At 33.3% G+C, this 11165-nt stretch overlaps 1 protein-coding gene across 1 annotated transcript; it reads right to left on the reverse strand.

Annotated features, from left to right (window-relative positions):
* Positions 1 to 576: 576 nt before the first annotated feature.
* Positions 577 to 1176, reverse strand: LOC114282111 (uncharacterized). Its single transcript, XM_082884980.1, has one exon. The coding sequence runs from the start codon at positions 1174 to 1176 to the stop codon at positions 577 to 579; it is 600 nt and encodes a 199-aa protein (XP_082741106.1).
* Positions 1177 to 11165: the final 9989 nt, after the last annotated feature.

The following is an 11165-nucleotide window of genomic DNA, read 5'->3' on the forward strand; positions in this document are numbered from 1 at the left end:
TCCTATGTATACTTTAAATATAATGAAGGCAAATGTGTTAGAGTGTTTACTACTTGTGATAGGATGTTAAGGGTGGTGGGTTTTGTTACATAGATGTGGTTCAGTTGTCTGTAGATGCCTCACATTTTGAAATTGTCATTCAGAAAGTATATATGCTGGCACATTAACATTTGAGTGTGCTTTGTCAATTTAAACAGTCAAGAATATACTGTAACTTAAGATTGATTAACTAGTTTCACGATAACCTGTGTCATATTGAGACAATAACACCAACATAACCTAGCTTACAAAACTATTTCTTCTCACATACAAGGCCAGTGTGCAACGCATCACCCAAACATATTTTGCTGGTTTCAAACATACGGTTCCATGACTAAATAAATAAACATGTAAACCTAACATATGAATGAAAAAAACAGCTAAATGATCAATCATAAATAATGTGTTCACTTATTAAAATTTGTCATCAATTTGTTTCGATACATTCTACTACAAGAATATGATGTTGCTATTGAAAACTGATTATAAAAGTTCTGCACTAAATGTCTATTACTAAATTGGTTGTTTACATGTCTTTCAGTTGTGGCTGCCCGTGTGGCCACATCGACCGCACCTGATTTGATTTAGTTTCTTTTCCTGAGATGGTATTCGATTCTTCTTGGGTTGCCTTTGAGGACGTTTAACTGTCGGTGGATATATGATGAAGTTATCTTCCGAGAAGGAGGATTTGTCAACTGTTGGTATTGGCTGAATGTATCCAGAATAAGCTGTTTTGTACTGATCGACGGTGAAAAATTGTTCAACACATGTACTAAAATCCCTTCCATTATTCTGTATGGCAACCACCGCATGTGCACATGGGAATTCGTTCAATTGCCACTGGAAACATGAACATGAACGCTTGCCAACATCTACCAACACCGTTGGAAATGAATGTACCTCGTATATGTCTTCATTTGTCTGGCTAACAATCCATGTGCAACCATTGGAGTACACCTCCCTAACACGACTTTCCATTTTCGGACAAAGTAACCCATTCCAATTAGTAGCCAATACTTTACGCTCAGCCCTCATAGTCATTATCTGATTTCTAATTGTATCAACCAACCTTGTGATTGGGTATTTACGGGCATCAAGTATCCATTTATTAAACGATTCTGCAGCATTCGAGGTCATCTCCCCATACCGTTTGCCCTTGTTGACATTATGAAAACATAATGAAAATGTTATCACACATTGGGTACTTTCAATGTTAGCACGCGTAAGTATCGTACAAACCTGAAATACACGTTGGCCCAATGCTTCGGTGGCATATCTTCCAAGAAATTATTTATTCCAGATCATCCTGATCCTTTTAGCTTGGTCAAATGGTGCTGAAACGAAGCCTCGATTGGAGCATATGCACATTCACGCAACTTGGTCATTAAACCAAAGCGGACCCGGTTGTCAACCCATCGTAATTTGTCCCTCAAATTTGCTTGGAGATGTTGTAAGCAATATGCATGGTGTGCAGATGGGAATATAGTAGGCAAAGATTCAAGCAACGTGCGAGCACTACTGACAACCTTTGTCAGATGCTGTAAAAACCAAGTCCAATTTGCAATCGTTTCGAAGTCAACAATAGCAAAAGCTAATGGGAATAAACCTGACAGATTTGACAAGTTTTATGTTAGATGTGTAATATTTTTAACAAAGGTTACGTCCACATTAACAATTGTTCACAATTCAAATCGCACCATACACAATGTTATGAAAATAACATTAAATTGTAAACAATCTTGCCATTGGGGATCACCCACTGCTATAGTAGACTATTAAAAAATGTTTAGTCACAATATGATGCGTTACTATATGGAGTTTTGAAGTAATCATCATAAGACATGTATCTTTGTTGCCATCCTTCCCCGTCGCTGCAAGCAAATTGCCTTTAAATCTCTCTTTTAAAAAAGTTCCATCAAGAAACAATAATGGGCAGATATGGTTGAATCCGTCAATGCAAGATTTGAATGATATGAAGAACCGCTTAAATCGACCGGTTGACTGCTCGAAATCCAAGTTGACATAATTTCCAGGTTTGTACTGCATAATCGCATCCGCGTACCACCTAAGTTGATCGAATGAAACATGATAGTCACCATACACTTCGCCTCTTGCCTTCTCCACACCTAACCATGCTATGTGGTAACTAACATTCAAGCCGTACTCCTTTTTTAGGTCAAACACGACGTCCGTGGGATGTGTAAGCGGCTTATCACGTAACTAATCACCAATAACATTGCAAACCAATTTAGAGTTAAGTCTACTATTCTTCCCAGTGCGAACAACAGCACCACAACTATGCAAGTTGTTCAACCTCTTCAAGTAAAAATATCCATTGCATGTTTGAACCCTTCCATGTATCAACCATGTACACCTTTTTTGCTCTTGCAACGTGCACACTGCCGTGACCCGCAGTGAATCATTTTTTACAAATTTGAAGTCAAACCCACACTCAATAGCATATTTGGACAGAACCAAACGGAAAGCAGAAACACCCCCTTCGAAACATTGGCCTACGTGACTAATGCCGTGTGACCAATCAACTGTCATCAAAGTTTTCTCACTGTGACGACAATAATTGGGCAACAAATCTACGCTGGGTTCAGGACTTGGAAATTGTTCACTATTAGGATCCAGTTGATTTGCAGATATAGTCCCACCGAATTGATTATCTCGAATCAAATCATCTACCTTATTTTGCAAGTCAATCGCAATGTTGATATGGGTAACACCAATGGACCTTGCAATGGAAAACATGTTTTACATGTCCACATCATTACACATCATGAATTGGTTCTCGTGACATGGTAGTTTGTAAGATATGGAAATCGATGATTGTGTCACATCTACCCACCTGTCATATAAATTTTGTACCAATTGTTTTAATGTCAATCCATTAACACCCCTGACAGCAACAGTGAATGAACCAAAGTTGCAAAAAAGCATGATGTCCGTATCCTGCGCAACAAAATAAATGAAACATTAACTGTGTCACGATATTCTACAAAAAACAAAAGAACAATGCATGGAAGAAATGTGATATGTAATCAAATGTGAGTGTAGTAACGTCGACATCGTACAACGTGGTTCAACCCACATTCAATCACAATCAATCACAAAGAAATTTTATTTCTGAACAATGACAACCCAAATTGAATAATATATAATGACAAGTTAGAGTAATATTTAAATACATTCTAATAATTTTTATTAACCAACAACATTGTCACATTCAATTGAGAAAAATATAAACCAGAGAGTTTGTGAAATGCAACGTGACACATATGTCCACAGTAAATACAACAATGGGGCAACACAATACAGAAACCATGCTCATATCCATGTGTATGTGAGTCACATTCACATACATTCCAATAGTTTCCACAAACAAGCAACTGTGACATTGAAATGGAAAAAGAACAAAGCCAATAATTTTGTGATCTGTAATATGACACATGTTTTGAAAAAGCACAACAATTGAAAAACACAAACTAAATACAAACGCACGTAACACAGACCAAAAATGACAAACATCGTAGGTGTGGATTAACATTACAACCTAAACGTAACAGCCTTCGAGCCTAACGGAATTGTACCAATGTATGGCTATACAATTTAGCACAATCCAGCAACATTCACACATTCTCACTTTCTAATTTAATAAGCGAACGTAAAATACTTTTACGAAACGTAATGTGACACGTATGTGAACATTACAATATAATAGCATTAGCACGAAAGTTGATGTGAGATTACCATTACAAAGTGTGCAAAGGATGGCTATACCAAATTGCGAAATCCATACGATATATGAGGACATTGAAAACAAAACAATCGGGAAAAACATAGAGCAAAACTCACCAATTGAAGAAGCAGACAACTTTATGTCCTTCCCTCAAACAATCTGAGTTCAGATCGGCAAGATGAAGTCTGCAAACCATCCAACCCAGTAAAATTTTGAAAACCCAACAGCCTCCACGATCATGGCGCATATCACGACACCAAATAATTTGGAAACAATACAGTTAAAACATGGAAACATATATAAAGGATATAATAGTAAACTAATAGTATTTAAACACAATAGATAGGACTTTATGGAACACTTTCTAATTTAAATAGGATTTCAAACTCTAAAAGAAATTTCATAGGATTTTACATTACGTAAGTCTCCTTAATAGGACTTATAAATAATTTTCCCTTTTTTTTTTCTTTGCCATAACTATATTTTCTTTTTTTTCTTCCCTTGGTTTAGATAGCACTTAATTTATGTTTTACATTAATTTCTTTACCTTATCTTATGGTTTACTAAGATTTGTTTACAAAGAAAAGTTATTTAACATTTTTTATCCTTGAGTTAAAATTTAATATCAAAATTGGGGTTTTGACTCTTCTACTGCAAAGGGACATTTATAAAATAAAAAAATTTAAAAAAATAAAAAGAGTTTAGAATAATTATTTTAGGAAAAAAATTGTTTTACTTTTTTGTGGTTTAAGCCAACAACAATCTATTTCTCTATGATTCAAATATTGTCAGAAAGTCCCTATATGATTATGGACCAAAGTGCAACCATTAACTCTGATATCTATAATTGTGAAATGACTATAATACCATCAAAGCCCATCCCCATGTATATGTATATATATTTTTTATTTTCTTTTTCTCTCATTTTGCATACACATAATTTCTAATGTTTAATATTAATTCAATTAAATCATAATTAATCATAAATTCTTAATTCCTTATTATAATTAATCTTTTTAATCTAATTTTAATTTAATTATAAGGGGCTAAAGTGCTCATGCCTCAAATCACAAGGGGTAATATGAATTTTGCCAATGTTTTAAATTTGTAATCAATTATTTCTAACTCAGCAAATTAATATGTACAAAAAATTAATATTTAAAACAAACGAGTTTGATATATTTATTTATTTATTTATTTATTTTTAATTTATAGTTAAACTAATATTTAACTCAACTAATATTTTTTTTAACAAATCACTTTTGTTATTTTAAATTAATTTTTTCAATTTAGTTGTGACCAATAATTTTTACTCCTAAATTTTGAATGTTTGAAAGACCTTACAAGTAGAATTTCTTTTAAAACAAAATTGAGGGTTAGAATCTTTGACTTTTGTATAATTTTTTGGCTTTTTAACATTTGTAGTGTTTTTTTAATTTTTTGATTATTTATTTTATTGCAAAAATAAATAAAATAAATGATCAATACAAAAATATATCTAATTTCCTCACTCACTTATTTTAAACGACCCCGCTACGTAGCTCGAATCCGTGGCTCGAATCTGTGGCTTGACACCAAAACGACGTCGTTTTGGTGTCTTTGTTTTTTTTTTTTTTTTTTTTCTTTTTCCTGGTTTTTGTTGCAGAAGGAAGACGAAGAAGAAGGGTGGAGAAGAAGAGAAGGAGAAGAGAAGGGAGGAGGAAGGAGGAGGACTGGAGGGGGCATATTCACAGGGGGAGGAGGAGGCGGAGGCAGAGCCGGAAGCGACGGCGGTGGTGCTGCGACGACCGGCGGCGGCGAGGCGACGGCGGTGGTGATCTCCTCTCCTCCTCTCTCTTTCTCCCTCTCTCCTTCTCTTTCTCTTCTCCTCTCTTCTCTCCCTCTTCCCTCTTCCTCTTTTCTCCTTTCTCTCTATCTCTATCTTCGAATTCGAGCCATAGATTCGAGCTACCAATCTTTTTCCTATTTTAAATTATGCAATTTTGTAATGGGCATCATTTGCTCGCTTTGCGCGCTACACATCCACTAGTGTCATTAAAACCTATTTCTTGACTCTCTCAAAAGTGAAAACTTTGTGAAAGGGCAAAAAAGAAAAAAAAAAAAAATTCAACTGAACTGAATACGGAGGGTTGGTTTGACAAGTTTAAAAAAAGTCAAAAAATTATTAAAAAAGTTAAAAAGTTATTACTATTCACTAAAAAAAATATTAAAAATTAATTTTATACGCAAAATTACAACTCATCAATTTGACCCTTTCAGATATGTGCAACGTTTTTTAAGAAAAATTGCACAGTTGGGGTGCAATTTTAATACACTGTTGTTCGGCTCGTGGGGGCCCATCACAGGTCCCGTTTTGATAATCTGAACCATTAATGTGTAGAACTCGTCCAGTACTATATGTCTATAAAAAATCACATTGATCGAATATCGATAACTATATGATCAAATCAGTTTTGTATAAAAAAATGATAGTGTTATAATTAATGGTTGAAAAAAAAAATCTGATCAGACAGCTATCGATGTCCGATCAACGTGATTTTTTACAAGCATATAGTACTTGACGAGTTCTACACATTGAACGTCAGATTATCAAAACGGAACCCGTGATGACCCCCACAAGCAGTGGCGGAGCCAGGATTTTGGCTCAGAAGGGGCACCGTTGAATTAAAATCTTAACAAAACTCATAATTTAACTTAATTTTTATTTGATGGTAAGACTAAAAATTATTGAGATGCAAAAATTATATTTAAATAAAAGATCAAGTTAACTAATCATTATCTTTATTGTTATTAATTTATTTTATATATGATGATCATCACGGTTTAAAAAATAATTACATATACCCTCATAAAATATGAGAACAAAATTATATTAAGATGCACACACACACATAAAGAGATATAGTGAAGATAGAGAAAGAAATGAGAAAAAGATGAATAAATAATATACAGAGGCTATTATATATTACTTGTTTTTTTCACCGTTTTGAATAATTGAATTACATAGAAATATATTATTAGTTGTCATTAAATGTGTAATAATTATGTGTCGTATAAAAGGTGATATAAAACAGTGACAAAATATCAGTGATATATAACATTTCTCTACTATAAAATTTATAAGAATTTTTTTAGCATAATTAAACATTTAAAGTGATAAATTAAACATTTTTTTTTATAAAAAAAAGTAAAGAAAATATATAAAAATTTTAAGATATTACTTGGATTAAATTGAAATATATATTCTTATTAGAGGCAAAAGAATAATTTCCCAAAAGTTGAGGGGGGGGCACGTTACCCCTCTGGGCCTCACGTGCCTCCGCCCCTGCCCACGAGCCAAACAACACCGTCCAGTGCAATGTCCGAAAAGTAGACAATTACTTCTTAGCACCTATTCAATCTACACAGATAGGACAGCCGTACAACTCACACTCCTAATCTTTTCCTACACACTAATTTATACAATTTTTTAATACACATTTTTTCATAAAAATTCAAAAAATTAATCCAAACAACCATATTTTTTTCCTCAACTTTTTAGTCCAAAAATTCAAAAAGTACACTTATTTAGGACAACCCAAACAACTCCTGAGGCTGTGTTTGGTTTAGGGGTGGAATCATAATTTTATCCTCCTATTTTAGTGTTGTGTTTGGATATAATTTTTAAAAATTAATTAAATTCTTTTTAGAACATGTTTGGCAGAGTAAGTTTTTGAATTTTGAATTTTAAAATTGACTCTACTCGGTCGTATGTCCGGCATCTTCCTGGACCTTTTTTTGAAGTTTTGGGTCTACCTGATTGTCCGCTTGGTTGACCGGAACAGTCATTTCTTGTAGAAATTATTTTATCTAGATCAAAATGACAAATTATTTGGCTAATTATTTAAAATTAACAAAATAAAAATTTAAATAAAAATTAATTTGTCACAGTAATTTTTTAAAAATAAAAACACATTTTTAAACAAAACAAATAAAAAAATTTCAATCAAATATATACAATCAAAAGTAATTTTAAAGCATTAGCTGAATATTTTTTTAACTAATATATATATATATATTAATATTTTAAATAAAAAATTATTTTTTTCAATAATTATTGTTGTGAATTGAATTTTAAAAAGAGTTTGATTATGAATTTTCAATAGAGTTTTGAGTTATGTGTTTGGTTATGAGTTATAAGTTTTTGCATTAAATTTTAAAAAAAAAATTCAAAACTCATAACTAAATAACTTTTCTTATTTCAAAACTCGTTTAAAAAATTCAAAACTCAATTCAATTTTTTTTTTTCAAAACTCATTATTAAACAAATTTTCTCTTTTCAAATCAAGATTCAACAACTCATAAACTTAAAACACAACTCTATTACCAAATTATGATTCTAAAACTAAATTAAACGTTACCTAAAACTTTTCATATAAGCTAAAATGCCCATAAAAAATAAAAATAAAAATAAATAAAAGCAAATCATATCAGTGCCACAACAAACTTCTTGTGGCGTGCATGTGCTGGTTTTGAGGAAGCTAACAACGAGTTAGATGTGCCAAGAAACAAGTTGTCAAAAGAATGAAAATGAGTTGTTGCTAGTTGTTAAAACAAGTTGGTTGTAGACACCTCCACGGCCTCGGTCTCGTCCCCATCCCCTACTTGGTTAGGGACAAGAAAAATCATGGAGGGGAGGGGAGGGGTGGGGCACGAGCGAAAAAGTATTAAAACATTTTAATTGTATTTGGGAAGATGTAATTATTAGCAAAAAAAAAATCATTAAAAATGTTTAAAAAATAAAAAATTATATAAAATTTAAAGATTTATTTTCTTCTCTCTACTTTTTTTTGCCTTTTTTAAAAAAAAATTAAAAAATCAATCTCAAAAATTTCAATTTTTTTTATCTCATATTTTAGCAAAAAAATTAATAAAAAAGTTACTTCTTTTTGTTATCTTTAAAAGGAGATGGTATTAGTAAAAAAATAAATGATAAAAATATTGATGAACAATGTGGCTAAAAATATTTAAAATAAAAAATAAGAAGTAAAAAATAATATATATATATATATAGTTTACTTTTATTATATTTAATAAATTAAATTATATATCGATATATTGGGGGAGGATGGGAAAAACAGTGTGGGAAAAAAAATACCATCCCCTCTTCATTTTTTTATTGGAGTGGAGAAAACTCACACGAATGGTGTGGGACAAATTGTCGTTCTTAAGCATGTTTAGCGGATATTTCGATCTACTTAAATTAACTGAATTGAATCGATTCGTCAAATTTTTTATGGATGCGTGACGACAAACGAACGGTTATGGATTGATTTTTTTCCAATCCGCCTAGTTTTGGATAGATGGCAGATGGTGGATTTGAGATTTCTTTGATCGCAACCGAACAGCCAACTGCGAGCACTCCTAGTAATTTGTAAGATTTTGTATTTTTAATTTGTTTAGATATTCTGTTGTGTTTTTAATTGAAAAAAAGTTTAGATATTCTGTTATGTTTTCAATTTGTTTTTAATTTAGAAATCCTTTTATCAATGGAAAGTATTAATATTTGGTATTTTTGTGTGAAAAATATAAGACTTAACTTTGTCATTTTTTTTTCAAAATCAAATTAAATAGTTTTGAATAAAAAAAATAATGAAATAGTTTCGATAATATATAATTTTCTTATATGTATTTATTATTGATATTTGACAATTTACCTGATAATCTGTTGGTTATGTTGAGTTGGATTGTTATCTAAAAAAAATGTTGACAAGTTGTTGTGTTATGTTCAAAATTTGTAAAAATTTAATCCGTCAAATCGATTTACATCCTTCTGCCAATCCGCTTAATTCACATCCGTCAATCCAGTGGACGGATGCGAATTGATTTTTTCTAATCCGCTAATCCAATGAACGAATGACAGAATAAATGTTTTTTTGTCCCAAACCATGAACACCCTTAGTCATTCCTGTGCGAGTGATTTTCTGACCACACTACCAAATTAGTACTTAGCTGGAGAGCACTGACAAAATGGATGGCACCTGTCTGACCTGCAACAGAAAGAGAAGATCTCGACGGTGGTTCGTCCACCCGGGGGCACTCCGATGATCAAGTCAGTATATCTTTCAAAGATAATCAATAGTGCTAAACTCACTATTCAGAATATAAATTGCGTACCTTAGACCCATCGGGGGTGCCTTTCTTTTATAGTTAACTCAATCCTAGTTCCCATAGAAGCCTAGCTTCAATGGACTTTTGCTCAGTGCTTATTCTGAACTCTCCAAGAGATAAAGATAAACTCCCTAAGAGTGTTATCCTTATCCATGCTAAAGTCCTTCCTCATTCTAGGACTCTTGTGCCTTATCCGCTTACCTCCGATTCCGATATCTTCGGAGATAATCTCGGCCTAACCGAGATCACCTCGGCGTCATAACCGGGACACGTGGCACCTCGGCTTACACGTCAGCGTCACCTTGGCCATGTGTTGGGACTCAGAAAATATATCCCCACAACTGCCCCCTAGGTTCTATTACCTCAGCATTCTGAGGTGATGTAACCCATACCATAATTTCCTGCCAATACATCGGTTTAAAGTCTCTCAGCCGAGATCATCATATAGGCCAACATATCTCTTTAAGGATTAAAGATTCCAAGATCTCCTTCACGCGTATGAGCTGTCATAACTCAACCGTTTCAGCCACGCGTCTTCCCTTTACTGGATCGTACTCCGTACGCGCTTGTAAGTCGCCTCGCGCCTGCATACGCCGTCTGACAAATCCGTTTTTCTAGGCTCATCAATTCCTTTTTGCTGCCTTTTCACGTTTTTGGACAAAACCAATATCCCTTCTCTTCGTCTCTTCACTTCACATCGTTTCTGAAGCTTTCTCTCTCTTCAGCTTTCTAAAATCCTTCATTGTTCAAACTTCCAAAGCCCTGCAATTTTCTCCGTCCACTTTCTCCAGCGAGGCTCTTACTAATCTTTTCCGCAGCTACCGTCCGTCTGACCTCAGCAAACTCAACACCGGCTTCTTTTCTTTGGTGAGTTTACTGTTTCTCCTAATTTCAGTTCTTGATGCTTTCCATTACTCGTTGCCATTACTGCTTTGTTCAAACATTCGATTTGCGAATCATATATTTGAACATGTTTATTTCACGACTTTGCTCTTGCCCATGTCTTGAATACACGTACTGATCACAATTTTCCTGCATTCTTGCCACTGTTCTTGGCCTTACACCTTTGTACTTTGGCACAATGTTCTTGATAGTTCATCATTGTTCTTGATTCTGAAGCGCATTCTTGCTTTTCTATTTTCCAGATTTGTGCCTTCAATCTTCGTTTCCATAGATTTAGGTTTGGGATTTGTTTGTAGAACCCACAATTTCTTAGGAAAAACCGAAACGA

Source organism: Camellia sinensis, chromosome 8 (genome assembly GCF_055761805.1).
Source record: "Camellia sinensis isolate YWXY chromosome 8, ASM5576180v1, whole genome shotgun sequence".
Classification (NCBI taxonomy): Eukaryota; Viridiplantae; Streptophyta; class Magnoliopsida; order Ericales; family Theaceae; genus Camellia; species Camellia sinensis.